We start from the raw sequence: 20,189 nt of genomic DNA on the forward strand, positions 1-20,189 counted from the left end.
ATGGAATATATCTCCAAGCTGCTAACGTTTTAACCTTTTCCTGTTTTTACTGGTAATTGAGTGTAATGCTGAATGAAAGCTTTTGTGTGAACAAACTAGGAGTTGATGTCTTGGTAAATGTTCAGATTAAGAAATTGCTGAATGTTCAGGGTTAGGTATTCGATCTGTTGAGACTGCAATAAGCACAGCAGGGTTTACATTGCTTGTTTGTCGACCGTAAAATTACAAGATGGTGCACTCAAGTCTGTTGAACTGTTGAAGATTTTTTTCCTAGAAAATGAAATAGTTTCCAGCCTCTGCAACCACACCCAACCAAGTTTTTACATAATTATCAGTTTTCAAGCTGATCACAAATAAGAAAGTAAAATAGTACGCAAACGATAGGAATAAATTAAAAGCAAAGTCTATTATTGCTCATCCATCCATTATTAGCAAAGATATAAGGCGACCACTTCCAACGCTTTGCTTGCTAAATGGACGGTCTCCCTTGTATCCTCACGATGCAACAGAGACCAGTATTGTAGCCAATACACTCCCCTGAAAACAGCCAGCATAAAAGAGAAAAAATATTTTTTTTCAAAGACCAAATCGTTACATGTACACCAGATTGCCCACATAACAGCAGCTACCCCAACAAAAATCAATCTTTTATTTTTTTAGTTATGTCTGTTAACCAATTTTCAAGCATATGAGATATTGATTTTGGTGGAGTTAACCTAGTAGCTATATTAACAACTCTCCAAATGATTTTGGCATGATGATAATCAAAGAAGAGATGTTTAATTGTTTTATTTTGCTCATAGAAGCACATTTTTTACTCCCAGATCAGTTCCTCTTAGCTAAGTTATCCTTTGTTAAAATAACTCAAGTAATGTACATCAAGTCATGCCTCGCGTGAATAACTCAGGTGAACTTGTTTTATGAACTAGCACGTGGTGCTCAGTTCAGTCAGTTACTCGGATCATATCGACATGCTTTTTCTAACTGAAGTTCCAGTAGTGTACTAGGCTACCTTCATGTTTAAGGCCCTGGGATCCGAACTCGCCGGCGTACGCCGCGAAGAAGCATTCCTGTACGGCTGTACCATCGGTTCTTATCGTCCGTTCACGCCTGCCAATTTCAATCCCCTAAATTGAAGTTCCAATTTCAGCAATTAGCAGCCAAATATACAACACAAACGTTTCGCACACCTGACGATTCTCGATCGGCATTTTACAAGGCATTCATTTATGGTTGCAAGGTGCAGAGTTTTTTGTGCCAACACTGTACCTCTGTTCGTACTACGTGGAAGCTGGAGTTTATGTACACGGAGACGCGCTTACAGTGAAGGATGCCGCGTCCGGAGACGTTTCAGCCACCAAACAGTGTGTTCCTCTCATAACAAATTAGCCGTTTTAGCTCTTCAGCTAGCTTATAAGCTGAAGCAGACCCCGAACAGACCCGAAGACGTTACCTGAATGTTGCTGCATGAGCAAAACTGCTTCAGCCCATGGCCATGGATGCCATGCCATGGACGGACCCTGGCCAACTTCAGAGCCGGCGCCCGTCCGGACGAGCACCTCAAGATTCCTCTCGCCTTCTTCGTCCTGACAGTCTCCGAGGCGGCGCGTTTCGGGCCGATACGTGCGGCGGTAGCTCAGGCCTGGGATATGCAGGTTGCGAGCTCAGGCCTGGAATGACATAGCTGGAGGACATCCTAGCCGGTCCAGGGTGGTAGCAAAGGCTACACGGTGTACCTCATGAAGCGCCAGCATGACAGTGATGGCTCCAGCACCGAAGGAAACAGAAGCAGAGACGAGATCTGCAAGCCTTCTGATCTTGTATGGCGCGGGGCAATTATAAACTACCTGCGGGAGGAGGGTCGCCAGTGGTGGGAGCTCAGCGATGTCGCCGGTGAAAGGGTGGAGGAGGCGGACGGCGCTGTCCTCCTCCCGTAGCAGGAGGAGGCGGCCGTCGACCGAATCGACTGAAGTGCGGGAGGTGGGCGCGGACCACGGTCCCCGTGTCGAGGTTGAGGAAGCGGATGTACCCGCGAAGGTCGGGGTGGCCGGGGCGAAGGCCGTGGCCCTCGGGAAGCATCATCCAGCGGCGCGGGTGGAAGCGCGGGTCGACGACGCCGCGGCAGCGAGGCGAGGCGGCGCCGGACCGCCAGCCGGTGCAGACGGCCCGGAAGTGGACGTAGTCCAGCAGGTCGCCGTCCAGCACCCGCGACGCGACGAGGCGGACCAGATCTCCAGGCAGCGACGCCCAGCTGTCGGCGACGGGGGTGGCGATGGCCCCCGGTGCCGGTGGTGGCATTGTGATCCCAGCACGGCAGCACCTCAATCCGGTTGGCAACGCCACGCCGCGCCGCACGCGCGCGCCTCGAGGACGCGCGGCGACGAGAGGCGGCGCTCTGGTGGTGCCGGCGGGGGATGGCCAAATCGGGCCTGCCGTGCCACCGGGCCAGCACGGCACAAGGCCGTAGTGCCGTGCCTGGGCCGGCAGTTCAGCACGATGGTCCGGCCCGGTCCGGCACGAAAAAAACCATCGGGCCTGATAGTGCCGGGCCGGACCAAATCGGGTTAGTGCCGGGGCGGTCCATTTGGCCATGGGGCAAGCAGGCGGGATGGGGAATTGGCGTGAGTCGGTGGTAACGGACGGCCGCGCAAATGAGGAGTGGCGCGTTGCGTGGAACCGGCCGTCACCGTTTGGCCCATTCCGGCGCCGAACAAGATTATCAACAGGCTTGCTCAAGGCCAGATTCTGACGGCGTTGGAAATGCTGGACCCTTGGACGAAGATTCACTCTTAACCCTCGCCTGAATGCGTAAGCGGCGCCATGCCATTGCACTCGCGTTAGTCTGTTGGATGGAGGAAGCCTCAGGGAATGCAATTTTGTGTGCCGTGTGCGCTCAACTGAATCTCTGCGGGTGCTTGCATGAGTAACTGAACATTCAAACTCAATCTGAATACATTCAGAAAGGCTCAACAACCAGCACATCAAGCTGACAATTTAGGACAACTCCTCGGATAGAACTATCATTGGAACATTTCAGACATTTTCAGGTTCATGAATCAGAAGTGATGCAACGGCCAGCTGCCGAACGGAATATATCTCCAAGCTGCTAATATTTTAAAAATTTTCCTGTTTTATAACTTAGTAAATTGAGTGTTACGCTGAAGGCGGCTTTTGTGTGGACGACAGTCTAGTTCAAGGTGCTTTGCCACAAGGCCACAAGGGGAGTTGATGTCTTGGTGAATGTTCAGATTAAGAACTTGCTGGATGTTCAGGGTTAAGTGTTCGATCAGTTGAGACTGCAATAAGCACAGCAGGTTTTGCATTGCCTGTTTGTCGACCGCAAAATTACAAGATGGTGCACTTCAAGTCTGTTGAACTGTTAAAGATGATGCACTTCAAGTCATGTACCTCGCGTGAATAAACTTAGGTGAACTGTTTGATGTACTAGCACACGGTGCTCAGTTCAGTCAGTTACTCATCGGTTCATATCGACATGCCTCTCACTCACTGAAGTTGTTCCAGTAGTGTGCTTGGTTACCTTAATGAGTTTTTCTCCTTACGGTTGGCAAGATTTTTAAAAACTTTGTCAGATTTCGTTGTAATATGACAGTGGACAGTGGTTTGCTAAAATTCGTAATTTGTATCGGACCGATTTATAACTGGTTATATGCCATGTGTTATTTTTTTTTGAGAAACTGAGAATTATTTTTTTCCTGCTCGCCTGTGAAATAGCTTTGCATGATCTCACAAGTATTCCTGATACTGTGATACATGCAATATTTGTGAGATCACAGCTAATAAAGCATGATCATTCATCCATTCATTCAGGTTATCTGTCAGACACTCAGACTGTCACTATCTGCTATCCATTGGAATTGCCTGTACACCAAGCACGTACGACGAAAGAATACGTTTTATGCGTTGCACGCCAAATAAAGCGAAGTCTTCAGTCAGTTAAGTGGCGCACGCGAGACGCTGCCCAAATGTCTGGCACCCAAGAAAGGAATAAAGACAAGGCTCCCCCAGGATCATCTCATCCAGCGTGAGCGCTCGAGATCAAAGCAAATGAAAAGTTAAGAGCTTCACAGACTTAACAGCATCCGTTGAGAAATAATCTCAAACACAATGTTTCCAAATCAATTTCAAAAAAAACGATGATCTCTATTTTTGAAATCAAATTCGGCGCACGTTATCATGTTCGAAATTCCATCAACCGAGACGTGCCGGCCCTCGTCCCATTCCATTTAAATCTCTATTGTTGGCTTTCTGGGCCTACAACTGGAAGCATCTGGGCCGTTGGCTTGCCCGTTTTTAATCCTCCCTCGGAACACTCTAGAACCCCACCCGATTCCATTTAAACCCCAAGTCTCTCTCCCCTGGCGTATCCTCCTCATCATTCCCCCCTCGTGCTCCCTCTCGAACCTTCCAAAGCGCCCGAACCCTAGCGGGAGCTCGGAACCCTAGCCGCGCGCGGATCTCGGCTCGCCCCCCTCTCCCCCCCTCCTCCGCGCCATGGACGAGGACTTCGAGATGCCCCCGGCCGGCGCCGAGGGGATGATGGGCGACGACGAGATGGACGACTTCGGCGGCGACGAGGGACCGGTGATGAAGGTGGGCGAGGAGAAGGAGGTCGGGAAGCAGGGGCTCAAGAAGAAGCTGCTCAAGGAGGGCGAGGGATGGGAGACGCCCGAGGTCGGCGACGAGGTCGAAGGTATCCGCGCTTATCGCACCTCAGCTCCTCGCTCTCGAGCCAGTGGGATGTACTCTGATTTTTGTTCGTGTGATGGTTCATGGCCTATTTTGGAGACTTGGCTAATTGGATTGGCAATTGGGGCGCGGAATTAGTGGTAGAGTGAGGTTTAGTCCGTCTCCCATGATTTTGATGCTGCCATGCGTTAAGCTAGAATCGATTTGCAGGACTTTAGCTGCTCTATGCTTCTGATGTGCGCAAGGCTAAAAGCGGAGCAGGGTGTTGGCTACTGTTTCTAGGCATAAGACTTGTATGGCGTTAAATGATTCATGTGTCACAGTACGGCATAGGGGGTGTTTGGGGCAATGTGTTGCTAGTTGCTGATGTTGGATGATTTATGGATCATGTTTCATCCTGTTGCTGAAGTGATGAAAATGGGTAGCGTGCTGATGTGCTCTTGTTGGTGTTTCAGTGCATTACACGGGTACACTCCTTGATGGAACAAAGTTTGACTCGAGCCGTGATCGTGGAGACCCCTTCAAGTTCAAGCTGGGACAAGGTACATTTCTTCCTCCCAATGTGCTTGAGATTTCTGAGTCTCATGTTTATAATTTGGATATGGATTATGAAAATTTCATTAACAATGTAGTTGTGAGAATTATACATACTGATGCTTAAGAAGTATCGTTATTGATTCTGATCACTTCAATGTCATGTAGTTTCCCCCTCAATAATTCCCTCTAACATGTATTAGGAAATGAGTCTTTAAGTGTGGCATGATACTAGTTTTTATGCTGGCAGAGTGCCTGATTACTGGCTTTACCCCCAAATCATCTTATTGCTGTGTGTGTAAGTTTATCATGCTGTCAATGCTTAATCCCCCTAGATACATATTAGCTGCAAGTGGTGCTTGCCTCGATATAAGGGGCCCAAAATGTTTGAAAAAACATGCTGATGATCAAGTAAATTGTAGCTTGAAGGATGTACTTATTTTCTCCTTCCTGATTGTTGACATTGCCAAGTTGGGAAATAGATGCTCAGTGGCTATTTTGTCAAATTATGTCCAGGTCAAGTAATAAAGGGTTGGGACCAAGGCATCAAGACCATGAAGAAAGGGGAGAATGCTATTTTTACCATTCCTCCGGAACTGGCTTATGGAGAATCTGGTTCACCTCCAAAGATTCCACCCAATGCAACCTTGCAGTTTGATGTTGAACTGCTTTCATGGACTAGTGTCAGAGATATTTGCAAAGATGGTGGCATATTCAAGAAGATTCTTAAGGAGGGAGAGAAATGGGAGAACCCAAAGGATCCTGATGAAGTACTTGGTAATTTTGCTTATTGAAACATTTTTTACGTGGGAGTTCCATTTTTTGTTCATATAGCTTACACTCTTTCTTCCTGTAGTGAAATATGAGGCCCGTCTTGAAGATGGTACTGTTGTATCCAAGTCTGAGGGAGTTGAGTTTACTGTTAAAGATGGTAACCCTCTTCTCTTGAATCCTAGTTTTATATGTTTGTTGAAGATGTTTAGATCTATATGTTGTTTGCTAACAAGTGTATTGCCAGGGTACTTCTGTCCTGCACTGGCCAAAGCTGTCAAAACCATGAAAAAGGCAGAGAAGGTGCTCCTTACAGTAAAACCACAATGTGAGCTCCTGTTTCAAAATTGAAACCCTCTTCTACAAGTTTCATGCTAGTTCTGCTAAATTATGACAATTATTTGAACCTTCCAACATAACAAATGCAGATGGATTCGGTGAGAAGGGTAGACCAGCAGCTGGCGAGGAAGGTGCTGTGCCACCAAACGCCACTCTTCTCGTTGACCTTGAGTTGGTTTCATGGAAGACTGTCACAGAAATAGGGGATGATAAGAAAATCCTTAAGAAAGTTCTCAAGGAGGGAGAAGGTTATGAGCGTCCCAATGAGAGCGCAGTTGTTAAAGGTATGCTCAAGTTCGATCATGGTAGTAGCTGTTGTTTTGCAACTCCATTCAGTTGATTAGTTTGTCTCGTGTTTCCTAATTATGTTTACTGCTCGACAGTCAAAATTACGGGAAAGCTTCTGGATGGCACAGTGTTTACAAAGAAGGGGCATGATGAAGAACCCTTTGAGTTCAAGACTGATGAAGGTTAGAATAGCCTCCGCCTTTCAGTTAACATAGATCAGGCAGTCACATTAATCCGGTTTCGTTTATAACAACTTTTGTTGTTTGTAATCTACTTTCAGAGGAAGTTATTGATGGTCTTGATCGTGCTGTACTGAACATGAAGAAGGGCGAGGTTGCTCTTGTGACAATTCCTCCTGAATATGCATTTGGTTCAACTGAGTCAAAGCAGGACCTTGCTGTAGTTCCTCCTAACAGCACAGTGGTCTATGAAGTTGAGCTTGTTTCATTTGTGAAGGTACTCACATGATTGTGATATTCTTGTGTACCTGTGGTGATTCTGATTTAGTATTCTGCATGTATTTGCAAAATTGATTGATTTTACCTCCTTACCCCCAGGATAAGGAGTCATGGGACTTGAACAATGAAGAGAAGATAGAGGCTGCTGGCAAGAAGAAAGAAGAAGGGAACACACTGTTCAAGTTGGGAAAATATGCTAGAGCTTCAAAGCGTTATGAGAAGGTGCATAATTTGGCATTCTGTTTTATACTGAAAATACCATTCTCCAACTTGTGAGTTCTGTATGGTTATCTGCTTTTCCTGATTGATTGACTTAGTCTGGGATGTATTGTTCTGTTCTCAGGCTGCAAAGTACATCGAGTATGACAGTTCATTCAGTGAGGATGAGAAGAAGCAATCCAAGCAACTGAAGATCAGCTGCAACTTGAACAATGCTGCGTGCAAACTAAAGCTGAAGGACTACAAGCAGGCTGAGAAGCTATGCACCAAGGTACCTATCATCTCGGCCTGCATTGCCCATTTAGTGTTTGTATCTTGCAGTGAACCAAAGCTGATCATGTAATTTCTTTCCAGGTGCTGGAACTAGACAGCCAAAATGTCAAGGCTCTGTACAGAAGGGTCCAAGCCTACATTCAACTTGCTGACCTAGAGCTAGCAGAGGCTGATATCAAGAAGGGGCTAGAAATCGATCCTGACAACAGGTATGGTTTTTGAAAACATTGATCCTAGGGAGTGTTCTAGTTTACTGAACAGTACCAGATCTGACGCTGAATGTTGCTGCTAATCTCAGGGATTTTAAGTTGGAATACAAGACCCTGAAGGAGAAGATCAAGGAGTACAACAAGAAGGATGCCAAATTCTACAGCAACATGTTCGCTAAGATGACAAAGTAACTAGCTGAAGACAGAGTGAGTATCTATCTCCACTACATTCTGCTTCAGATTTGCTTCTGATAGATTGTGCCTAATCGATTCGTCGTTAATAGCAGAAAACCTTTGGGGTGGGGGGGATGTACTGAAGCAGAGGATCGAAGCCTGACGTCCCTGCCTGCTGCCCAAGGACTTCGCACCGTCTTTTGACATTTCGCATTCTGGCCTACTGTGTTATCTAGTAGTGCGCACGGATGATTTGATCTGTTAGGACAGCGATGAGGAACATTTATTTCGAGGACTACTATTGGCTCTGAACTTTCTGTTTCCTGGTTCTTGTTGGGATCACCGAGTGTTAAAAGTCTTGAAAGAAGTTGATACTCACTAACCTGATCTCGTCAGACCGCGCGCTCCTCTCCTAGAAATCTGCTACAAACCGACCGAATGAAAAAAAAGCACCGCCTAACAATTCGTTCCTTTTGTACAACCCTCGATTAACTGAGCGGTCACGATAGTGGTAAATGAGTTGCATGTGCAGCAGAACAACCGCACTGTTTTGACAGAAAACGCGAGTCTAAACGCCCCCGGAACGGCACGATATTTGCAGGTTAAACTTGAAATACTATTCTGCCATTCTGGACATGTCTAGTTAATTTACACCAACATATAACATACAAACGGCAAACCGAGTTCGCAATCCAAGTAGCAAGATCCAAACATGTCTTGCAGCGAAGGTCCTGAGATGACTATTCAATCGAGTTATCACCAGCGTATGGACAAGTCCCTAGCTGATGATTCAGCAAACAAATGGAGCACAACTATTGTACAGACGAGCAGCAAATAAACGGCACCCACTGCTGTTTCCTTCCCTTGGGCTTCTTCTCGACAGGCAACCTGGCAGGGGAGTTCCAGTCTTGCTGTCCCGAACCGACCTTGGGCGAACCAGGCTTCACCGGTGACACATTGTCTTTTGACGTACGCCGCCTGAACGACAGTACCCGTTCCTTGGTGCTTGTCTTCTTCTCCTTATCCTTGGTTTCCACGTTCTTGTCGGCGAGGAGAACCTTCAACGAGACATGGTTCTTGTCTGAGTCCATGACCATTTCCTTGTCGGCAATCTCTTCGTTCTGATCAGCAGCTCTCTTGAGGTCATCCGTGCTTTCAATGGTGCTGATCTCCTTTGAGGACATATCTTCAGTTTCTCCTATTTCTTTGACGACATTTGTGGTAGCAGGGCCTGTGGTGGCAATGTCTCCCTTTTCCTTCTTGTTTTCTGCTTCTGCATTGTCTGTGCCTGGAAGCCCGTTGCATTCACCAGAACTAGGATCTGCTGTAGTTTCTTCATTCTGTTTCTTTCCTTCAACATCACCTATACTGCGTATGGTGGCTGTGGTAGTAGTAGGATCCAAAACAGGTTCTTCATTCTTCCTTTCGTCAATATTATCTATGGTGTGCTCTGCACTTCTCTCAAGCAAAGTAGGGTCTGCAGTTGTTTCTTCGTCCTTCCTCTCTTCAACACTGTCAGTAGGTGTAACCAAACTAAACTTGCTAGATGTAGCATCTGCCATAGTCTCTTCAATCGTCTTTTCTTCAACATCATCTGTGCCACGCACCACGATATTCTCATGACAACCAAGGCTCTCGGTCACTTCTTCCTTATGCATCTTTCCCTCATTAGTACTGCTGCATATCATGTTGATACCATCAGAAATGGGGCCTGTAGTGAATTCTTCATTCTGCACTTTGTCTTCAACATCATCTGTGCTGGTTCCTGCATTAATCTCCCAGGTAGCATCATTGTTTTCTCCAGCAGTTTCCATGCTGCGTGCACCATCTATCTCACCACTTGTTTTTACATCAATCTCACCCTGCTTTTCTTCAACTATGTCTCTGCTACTTGTCACACTGGTCACTTCAGGAGCAAGATTCGCAATGAACTCTTCAATCTGTTCCTTTTCTTCAGCACTAGACATGCTTTGTACCACACTGGAAGCTGTGTTGGCTTCATGAGGAATGGGATCTACAATGACCTCTTTGTTCTCCTGCTTTTCTTCAAAGTTTTCTACGATATGTAGCTCATTACCTCCATATGAAGTAAGGTCTGTACCATCTTTCTCATTCTGCCTATTTTCATCAACATTATTTGTCCTAGCAACCATGTTGATTTCATGTGGCATGGCGGGAGTACTCAACTCCACTATGTCAACTTGAGATGTCACAACAGTACCAGCAGTCACATTTTGCTGCATGCTGCCATCCATTGTCACACCAGATGAACAGATATTCTCTGTAACGTTAGCTGTACCACCTACAGCAGGGCTCATCAAATTTCAGTTCATGAACAATGACTATACCATGCACATAATAACTAAAGGTATTGATTAAAATGTTTTCAGGCCAATGATGTGTTCGTTGACTAGACGTACTTGTCAACTACAGATTTTAAATAATGCACTGGTTGTCAAATTGCACTTCAAACAGGTAAACATAATTAAACATAAGGTAGACGACCAAATGATATTTATGATCTTCATATACTTGACATGAGCAAAGAAAATGTCAGCTAATCATGTGTTACCCCTGAGCCCTTTTCAAAATTGGCCAGACACTACCAAAATGCAAGTGCAATGGAGACTATTTGATAGCTACACTACCCAAATTAGAGTGCACTGCTCAATAAATATTTCTGCTTCCTACCAACTTTTTAAAGATAATAGGGGCGGAGGGGGGGGGGGGGGCTTTATTTTGACCTTAGAATAAAATAAAGGCAATGTGAAATACAGTACGCCATAACATCCAGAAAATCTCACCAGAAATAGGATAGTGCTGTTCATCAACATTATCTGCTCCTTCAGAGACTGCCAGATGACCTTCTGTTTCAGAGGTAGAGTCGGGTTGTTGCTGAGGTTTGACATCGGGTGTCTCCGAGTAGGAACCAACCGTACCAAGTTTAAGCATGTCATCCTCTGTACCAACAGATTTCTCTGTAGAAGACTCAACGGGCACATCAATGTTAGCAATGTTCTCAAATGAGTCAGTTATCATAAGCTTGTTTTGCTGATTTGATTCAGCTTCATCGCTCGGGATTTCTTTGTTGTGAATTGCATTGAGATTCTTGTCAGATGATTCTTCTACCACTCCAGTGTTACTGTGCTCCTCACCAATCTTAGTTTGCAGATTTTCTTGACAGGAGAGATCAAAGTCATCACCATCTATAGATTTGTCCTCACTAAATTTATTTTTGCCAATGGTGTTGATCGTATCATCTTCCTCAATCACAGCAGTCCCATCCACTTGGCTGGCTACATCATCCATCTGTTCAGAAGTTCCACCTCCAGTTGCATTTGATTCCAAAGGCACAGCAGTCGAGTTCTGTGTTTCATATTCAGAGAGTGAGTTCTGTTTTCCATGTTCAGAGATTTCTGAAGTGCATTTTGCACCATCTTCAGGCTCTGACAAAAGAATAGAAGTGGGAATGTCCTTCAGCTGCTCAGAACCAACTGCTGGATCAGATGGATCCCCATCCTCAATAGGTGTTTCTTTTTCAGAGTACTGTGTATCCACTGTAGTCAGGTTATCATCATCCATCTTGCTGGCCTCAGAAGTGATTTCAGAAGGAATATTACTGCTACTGATGAGGTGATCTTCGGCGCTTTCATCTCCGATGACTTGATGCCCAGTACCATTTCCAGAAGATTGCTCTACAAAAGACAGGCACAGGCAATCATGCATTCAGACAGACATATGCGTAGACTCGAAAAATGCATCGTAAAACCATTAACAATGACCATAATATGCGTTGAAGAGAGTGTACATATATAGCACAGTGAAAATAATTAAATAGCTCCGGACTCTCTGCCAGTGAAGTATGCTAGCAGCACAGCATGGAGACAAGTTGGCGAGATGGTGGTATCCAATGGCAACATGTGGCCAGCCTCACTAATTTATTGAACAGGAATACAGGATTATTATACACAACCTGTGTTGCACAGTATGGAAGTTCCATAACCAGCTAAGCAGCTCCGAAACATTACTACCACAAGCAATCTATTATCCTAACCCCAAAGATGAAAACAAAATGCTCACACTATCCTAAGCAAAAGGATAAGGACATGCTTTTTTCCAGACTCTACACCAGTACAATTTCACTGAACCAGAACGTTCTCGTCTAGTACAAAAAAGAGGAAATCGGGAAAGGAAAAAAAAAGGTAATGCAATAACTTTCCACCTACCAAATCTTAACCAAGACATATTTCCCCTCGGAAACGAACAAAAAGAAACGAAGAACAAGAAGATTCAGAGCGAACCTGCGCTGTCCCCTCCATCCACTGCGCTCGCAGCCTCCGGCGCAGATCCGGGCAAACCGCCGCCACATTCCGCCGCGCTCGCTCCAATCCCCTCCCCTACTCCACCAATTACTCCACCTAGGACGCAGCCACAAGAGCACACGCATCAGGCCAAAGCTCGACTCGGACGCAGCGACATACGGCAACGGGGGGCACGGAATCCACGGTACCTGGAAGGGACTCGCCGCCCTCGTGCTCCCCGGCGCCCTCCGCCGCCGCGTCGGTGGCGGCGGCGGACGCGGGCTTGCCGCAGTGCTTGCGGTGCGCGCGCCGTTGCTTGGCGCTGGGGTGCCCGTTCGGGTACTGGTACCCGCAGGCGTGGCACAGGACCCCGTCCCCTCCGGCTGCCCCTCCTGCGACGCGAAACCACCCCGCCGTCACATCTCACGAACAAGATAAAAAAAAAAGGCACACACACAAAAAAAGGAAATAAATCTTCGCAATGCCGCCGGCGAAGCGGCAACGGGGGCTCACCGCCTCCGCTCTTGTGGCCGCTCTCCATGGCGCTCGGCGGTAACGGCGTGGGGGGAGAGACGGGGACGGCGACGACTCGGACGAGTGGTTGGTTGCTCGCTCGCCCGCCCGCCCGCTCCGCTCTGCTCTCAAGTGAGTGGAGTGCGGGGAAGACGACTAGACGAGACGAAAGCAGAGGAGAAGCGCCCTCACGCCGAGGGATAATGACAACCGCGCTTATCATTATGGCGGGGCGTGGGGCCCACGCGACCCCTGGCCCACACGTCATCGGCACGTTACGGTGGGCGCGTCGGAATCCGACCGTGGGCAAGAGACAAGGGTCTCTCGCGGTCGGTCGCTCTCCTCTCGTGCGGTTGCGGTCCTCGCCTCGTCTCTCCTCGGGGGAAGAAGCATCCGGGCCGTCGGCGGCGGGCATCGACGGCGGAGGGCGGCGGCGGCGACAGCCCGTCGAGATGCCGGCGGGGCCCCACGTGGCCGGCAAGGCGGGGATCCTTTGCTCCGCCGGGTTGGTAACCCACCCGCGCGGCAGCTTTTTGGACCGGGCCGCTGGCCTGTTCACTTCAGCCCTTTTCACTTTTTTACCGCTTCGTTCCCGATGCGGCACCTCCCATGTTTTTTTTTTGCAGCGGCGACCTGAGGCTGAGCTGACAACTCACGGTCACGGCACCGGCACGGCGGTGTCGATCAGGGAGAGGAAGGGGCCAACAGGTGTGCCCGCCGGGTACATGGCGGCATGTGCCGATTGGGGACGCCGGCAAGGACGAGCAAGTGTATAGGCTGGAGTGGGGGCGAAGCACTACGGTACGGAGCGGTGAATGGTCCCCGGTTCCGGCGGCCTCCGGGTGATATCCACATTTCCTGGCGTGACGGTAACAAAGTTCTGGGGGCAAATCACATTTCGGTGGAAATGGACCGTGGGGTTAATTTGATAATTCGAGTATGCTTGGAAAAATGTTTTCGGAAAAATAAGGCTTAAAAATCAGTACTCGCATCAATTACTTATTGGGGAAATGTGCCTGCCAAAGGTGTGAGAATTTTTGGTGCACTTGCTCTGTAGCTTTACTAAGGTTTCTCTACGACCTAGTGCCTCCATTTTTAAATATGTGACTAATTAGCTTACTTAAATACTATACATTTAACAACGGGTGGAGCAGTTTAGATAAATTTTATATCTGTAAGATGCTTTCTCAAACAATATTGCTGCTAGTTTGGGCTAGATTTTATTTGATTCTTTTAAAGCTCTACTGCCAACTGTTGATGTGTTTCTTTTATGCTAATTGTCATTTAGAAATAAAGCATGCATGCATTTGGCATTAAGAAAAAGTCATTGGATGAGATTGATATCCACACCATCATCACCGACTCTACATTTTTATAGATATCTGAAATTGTTTAAAATGATCTCTATAAAATGCTTTCTTTTTTTTTTGACGGAAAACGGTAGGGGAGGTCCCTACCTATATTTGTGTGTGTTGTGTGCGTGTATATATATGAGCCTCAAAAGAGAAAAAGCGAGAAATTACAAGAGACTACTCAACCAACTATCAATTCTCTCCTTGAGTGCTGGTTTTGCCTGTAGGGTGACCAGCCAAATCTCCTCCACAAAACTGGCTCTCCATGACGCAAAGGATAAGGAGCCTCTGTCAAATACGATGCTATTCCGGTGGCACCAGATACACCAGGCAGCCACTATCACAATTTCTCTGAAAATGCTTGAACCAAATCTTTCTCTGGAATTAATGACCGTGTCCAAATCTTTCTCTATAAAGTGCTTTCGTTAGTAGTTTGTACAATTTACTGATAACTTTTAGAATAACATTTTTAATGGGTATAATAATAACTTTGCAATTGATTATATATGAATATTTTAGTGTTTATGCCGGACTCGATCCATTTTAGGTTTCTTACTTGGTCACCGAGATCTCAGGGGTGCAAGCTAGATGAAAACTTCGGAGAAGTGATTCAAAATCAATACGGTATGTACTCCCTCCGTCCCAAAATAAATGTTCATTTAGCCTTCAAATTTTATCCCACAAAGGATGTTCATTTAGCTTCTAGAGAGACTCATCTAATTAAAGCAACACTCACATCAATAAAAAAAAGTGTATTGAGAAGTGCATAGAGCCAATGAAATGATCAATTGATGATTTTTCTCTAGTTCCAATGCACGTGCCTTTATTCAGGATCCAGAAAATCAAACATATCGCGCAGCTTTCAACCACAACTAATATGAGTAACTAGGGGTAGCATGGTCACTTTTCACAACTACTACTAATATGTCCAAAATTTTCTAAACCAACACTTATTTTGGGACGGAGGGAGTAGTCCATATATCAAAGCTCTAAATCATTTAGAAGAACGACTGTCAAAATTATGCTTTACAAATTCAAAGAGAAACTAGAAGGTGAGACAAGATCACATTGAAGTAAGGCCAGGACTAACAATGATGCTAATTAACTTTTGGTGAGTTTTACATTATTATTTGGTAGATCCACTGAAACGCTCGACAGAAGCTCGACCAGTTGCCAAACATCCTCCTCATCCATCTTTGTCGTAGTATCCTCTGGGAACTGTTGGTACTTGCTAGTGTAAAAACATAAGACAATTGAATAGTTCATTATTTATAAAGAAGTTTCTCCTTGCAATGATACAACGTGAGTTTCTCCAGAATAGGAGATTTCTGAAGAAGGTATCTCAATGTTTGGAAGTCATCACTAAGATCAGAGTTGTTCAGTGTTAAGGCCCTGAGGTTCGTGAACTGTGGCAACATCGTGGATTGCTGACTGAAATAAATCACTATTTTTTTTCCTCGCATTGTAATCTTTCTATCACTAGGCTCCTCAACTTGCAAGGAAAAAATTGTAAACAATGTCGCCTTCCTCTTGCTAAAAAAATGCATAATACAGCTGAAAAACCTCCTCGGCACTGCCTTTCTTTTCTCCTCCTAATCCTCTTCCTTCACTCAATCGCTCATGTAAATAACAATAACCACTTGGCTTAGTTGCTACTTGGCCTAGCGAGCCACTGCCAACCTCCATGGTCTGCCTAGCTGGGCCGGCACCAAGGGGTGGCTCCTCTGCTCCCACGGTTCGTTCCTCCTTTGGTTATGGAAGGTGCACATTGCGGACAGCAGCTGATGCCTGATAGAGCCTACGCAACCGTGGGACAAGCAGTACTGCAACAACGTGTATGCGAAACTCTTCATTGCTTCTTGGGACGAATGGTGCATTTAGTTGGAGAAAATTATTCGAGACTTGGGATGAAGGGTGCATTTAGTTGGAGAAAATTATTCAAGAAGGGAATGGAGTATAGAGTTAGGGGATTTAGATTATCTATGATTGGCAGTTCACATCATATACGTAGCCAAGCAATAATAATCCCTGAAGCACAAGGCTACGCAACACATGGCTGCACTTTACAAGAACGAAGAATTCATGCCTACAACAAAACATGGCGATGGATAACTCAAGCTGAGCTAATCAGAATCAACAACGCATTGCAGACAGCATTTCGCTCAAGAGATCACTAGTTTACGTTCTTCCCTTATTCTGGATTCTAGGCTACATTATTCCATCAAGGCACCACAACACCATGAACCACACCCTTAACTGATCTTGAGAAGGTCAAATAGATTTGTTGCCTTATATCTACGGAAGACAATGCGTCCGAAAATAGTTGACAGGTAGAAACTTCAACATAGGCCGCCTAGAGTCAGGCTGATAGGTTCTTCACTTCTTCATAATTGGGTGAACGTTATAGTATTCTTTGGTGCATACATGTCCAGCAAAAACCTGACCAGTTCTCGAATATTGGCATCATCTTCGCCGCACATGATTTCAGTAGAACTTAGCTTCAGACATTTGAAACGCACCACGTTACTAACTCGAGAATATATCTTCTTTGACCTGGCCTTTCCTTCCCCTCGCGTGGAACCATCCGAGAGCTGTTTCCATTGTAAAGGATTTGCATAAATAACGGAGGAAGATACATTGTACAAGAGTTCCATTAGCTAAGACACAAACAAATGAAGTACCTTGCAAAGGTTCCAAATTAGGAGAGTTCCGCAAACAGTACTGCAGTATCCCAAAATTATCATGTAAATCGCACTTATTAAGGAATAAGGTTCTCAGGTTTTCGAGCTTAGGATATTCCACCGGTTCAACAACTTGTGAGACCTGAAATCAAGACACAGCCTGTTAAACCAACCAACTGCACTGCACAGATAATTACTAACATACGGGTTTCATATTATTGCATTCATGCAAAATAATGTCACTAGCACGTTAAAGATAGCACCTCATTTTTGGTATTAATATTGCTTAACACAAAAACCTTTTTTTTCTTTCAAACAATGTAGGGGGCAGGTGCAGTGCTTCTTTATATAAGAAGGGGACAGAGTTCAGAGAGACTGATGACATCATGATGCGCTCCCGACAAAGGAAATTGTATTGCATAGCAGATTGTAGGCAAGAAATAAACAAAACTAGCAAAACATTCAGAGGGTAAACTAAGATAACTATCTTGCAGAATGCAGTAGGAATTGAATAAGAATGAAATCACAAAGATATGTAAACTGGCACCAGACAATTTGAGGCTGATTAGTAAGCATGTTGATGGTATTTTTCCAACTTAGGCCATGTTTGGACGGAGGATAGTCCACTCAAATCCATATGTATTGGGATGGATTGACAACAAAATTAGTTCATTTTCCACTCCAATCCACATGTATTGGGAGGGAATGCCTTCTATGCAAACAAGCCATCAGGTGATTTTTAAATGAAAATGAGCAATTTGACCAGGAAACATTTAGTTTTGGTCCAGTGAGAAAAAAAGGAAAACTTATACACTCGGTATTATGTATTATCTGCATGATCGAAATCTTAGCAGCAGGCACAAATGAAGAACATGGAAAAGTTTCTATAAACAAGGGTTCCTTTCCTGAGCAAACAGAACAGGTGAAAAATCTGAACACCACGCTCACACGCGATCACAGCAGGCAACATTCTAAGGGTGCGTTTGGCAGAGCTTCTGCTCCTGATTCTCAGGAAGAACAGGGGAGCTCTACCAAACGGTGTCAGACAGGCAAACGGATTCTAGCCTGATTCTGAGAAGTGATTCTCTGGAATGAACTAGGAGCTGGGAGCTGAAAAAAGTAGCTTCTTCTGATTCTGAGAAGTGATTCTCTGTCATGGAAAAAGTAGTTTATCAGAGAATTATTAGAGAATCACTTTCAGCCACAGAATCACTTCTCATAGAGAATCACCTCCAGAGAAGCTCCACCAAACAGGCACTAAAATTTCCATTTTCCTCTCATCACCTGGCAAAATTTTCAAAATTTGAATCTTCCCTAATGTCGATTCAATTTCTTATCCAATTTTTTGTTAACTGTAACCAACATGTTCATTTGATTACTTATCAAGTCATGCAAAAATTCTACAGCAATGCTGACCAGTAAGAACCAGTTCCCATCGAGTTACAAAACCATGGATTATAGGTGATATCTGTTACCTACGGCACAAGAAACAAAATAACAAATTAATTCATGTAAGCCAGCTCGTTTTGGCCTTTTGCTTCATCCTGCTTGAACCTTCCAAGTACTTTCAGTAGTAACAAAATCATGTCAGACATTTTTGCAGATAGACAGGAGTCACAGATTCAACCGAACCTACCCGGAAATTTTTCAAAGTAAGCTTCTCTAGATTAGGAGCTTTTTGCAGAAATCTCATAACAGCCTTGAATTTGTGTAAATCACAGTTGCTGGGGTTGTAAAAACACGAGTCAAGACACAAGGTTCTCATGTTTCCAAATATTGAGACTTTATCAAATTCCTTATCCAGCATTGCCTGAAATAGAGATAATGAAACTAAATCAAAGTCATGATCGACTATACTAGTTAGTTCAGTAACACAAAACCTCCACATGACATGGCACTTAACAAAAATACATAGAGTAAAAACTAGCATGGAAGGCATAAATACCATCGTCTGAAAACCTTTCAACTCTAAGTTGGTCACACCGCATAGGCTGCCAATAAGCCTGGCTTCACTTCTTGGAGGGAATTCACCAGGGCCAATAGAGATAAATGCCCTCTCAAGGGAATTCCGTACATATAACGAAACCCCATTTTCATATCTGTGATAAGGATTGTCCAGGCGCAGGGAAGCAAGACGAGGAGCCCTGATAACAGATACATCTGCAGCTGCAGGTTCATTTGTACAATACTGAACAACCAAATTCTTCAGCTTGTCGGATTCAATGCGAGAAAACCCAATGCTACATTGATCGAGGACCAAATCTTCGAGGTCTGGACACCAAGAACGGAGCCGCTCCGCGAAAGAATCATCCAAAGAGACACTGGTAAGCTCCAACCTTTTAAGGCCACAACCAGCAGGGAAGCTCAGATGGGGTAACTGATACCGAGATGGATCAGGATCCTCAACGTCATACAGAACCTAGATCTCTAGCACCAGAGGGTCGTCCTTGACGGCACGACGGATCCATCTGTCGATCTGCCGAAACGAATCGGGGCCAACAAACAATGCAACCAACCGGAACGCGTCCCGGCACCGCTCGTTGTGCAAGATCAGCAGGTGGTTGGCGAAGTCCTCCATCCTATCCCAGGCCTCCGTCCAGCCCTCGTCCTCCGGAAATCCCGCATGTCGAGGTTGATGCCGGGCGCCGAGCGCCACAGATCCGTCCACCTCCTGGACAGCGCGGTGGTCTGCACGGCCTGCTGCGCCGGGAGGAGGGAGAGGACGCAGCGGAGGAGGTCGTTCGGCAGGGCGCTCAGGCGGTCGTGGATCGAGCCGCCGGCCGCGCGGGCCCGATTGGCGGCGGCGGCCATCGCGGCAGCCTTGTTCAGAGCGGCGAAGCGAAGGGGGCGCGGCGCGGGCGGGATCGAGCTTCACAGCACAGGCCTTCCGTCCCGTGCCGGATCAACCCTGCCGTTCGCCGATCGCCCCGGAGCAGAAGCCAGAAAGGGAAGAAGCAGAACCGGCGGCCCGGGCGTGATTCCCCTCGAAGCTTCTTTGGGGGGCTGACGGTTTGATTAGGCCCAATGTTTTATTCGGCCTGCTGGGGCCTGGGCTGGCGTAGTTTGAAATAGCCTGGCGGGCCGGAGGTCATTTGCTGATTCTTGGGTTTGGTCGGCTGACATTTGACTGGTGGGCTAGTGCCATTAAAATATCATTCAGGCCTCTTTGTAATGGAGTTTTTTTTTTCTATTTCCAGTCAAATTCCCGTGAAATCCCTGCGTTCAAAGGAGCCCTCGGTTGAAAATGTGTTGGCCGAACATAAATATTGTTCGTCCGGGATGACTAGTTAGGCATTTCCAGCAACCAAAAATATTATTAATCAATTATACAAAAAATATGAATTTTATATAGGAACAATTCAAAGTACTA

The 20,189-nt window shown here is 45.9% G+C and overlaps 3 protein-coding genes and 1 pseudogene across 4 annotated transcripts; 1 reads left to right on the forward strand and 3 right to left on the reverse strand.

Annotated features, from left to right (window-relative positions):
* Positions 1 to 541: 541 nt before the first annotated feature.
* On the reverse strand, positions 542 to 2,376 carry LOC105914615 (annotated as a pseudogene).
* Positions 2,377 to 4,378: 2,002 nt separating this feature from the next.
* LOC101782607 (70 kDa peptidyl-prolyl isomerase) lies at positions 4,379 to 8,354 on the forward strand. Of its 2 annotated transcripts, none has more exons than XM_004973909.4 (13): positions 4,379 to 4,711; positions 5,163 to 5,249; positions 5,758 to 6,018; positions 6,098 to 6,172; positions 6,260 to 6,340; positions 6,441 to 6,635; positions 6,735 to 6,821; positions 6,920 to 7,095; positions 7,197 to 7,319; positions 7,441 to 7,587; positions 7,671 to 7,798; positions 7,888 to 8,005; positions 8,083 to 8,354. In XM_004973909.4, the coding sequence occupies exons 1-12, from the start codon at positions 4,513 to 4,515 to the stop codon at positions 7,988 to 7,990; spliced, it is 1,662 nt and encodes a 553-aa protein (XP_004973966.1). In that variant the 5' UTR covers positions 4,379 to 4,512; the 3' UTR covers positions 7,991 to 8,005; positions 8,083 to 8,354. The 2 variants fall into 2 exon arrangements, with proteins under 2 accessions (XP_004973966.1, XP_014660904.1); XM_014805418.2 differs by having other exon boundaries at positions 8,086 to 8,354.
* Positions 8,355 to 8,566: 212 nt separating this feature from the next.
* On the reverse strand, positions 8,567 to 12,961 carry LOC101783281. Its single transcript, XM_004973910.2, has 5 exons — positions 12,787 to 12,961; positions 12,483 to 12,665; positions 12,274 to 12,390; positions 10,777 to 11,667; positions 8,567 to 10,274 (listed from the first exon to the last, which is right to left on the reverse strand). Exons 1-5 carry the CDS (start codon positions 12,812 to 12,814, stop codon positions 8,785 to 8,787), a joined length of 2,709 nt encoding a protein of 902 aa, XP_004973967.1. The 5' UTR covers positions 12,815 to 12,961; the 3' UTR covers positions 8,567 to 8,784.
* Positions 12,962 to 16,142: 3,181 nt separating this feature from the next.
* LOC101762365 lies at positions 16,143 to 19,630 on the reverse strand. Its single transcript, XM_004974818.3, has 5 exons — positions 19,421 to 19,630; positions 18,765 to 19,238; positions 18,456 to 18,629; positions 16,820 to 16,961; positions 16,143 to 16,729 (listed from the first exon to the last, which is right to left on the reverse strand). The coding sequence occupies exons 1-5, from the start codon at positions 19,628 to 19,630 to the stop codon at positions 16,665 to 16,667; spliced, it is 1,065 nt and encodes a 354-aa protein (XP_004974875.1). The 3' UTR covers positions 16,143 to 16,664.
* Between the last annotated feature and the right edge of the window lie 559 nt (positions 19,631 to 20,189).

This window comes from Setaria italica, chromosome VI (assembly GCF_000263155.2).
Source record: "Setaria italica strain Yugu1 chromosome VI, Setaria_italica_v2.0, whole genome shotgun sequence".
Taxonomy (NCBI): Eukaryota; Viridiplantae; Streptophyta; class Magnoliopsida; order Poales; family Poaceae; genus Setaria; species Setaria italica.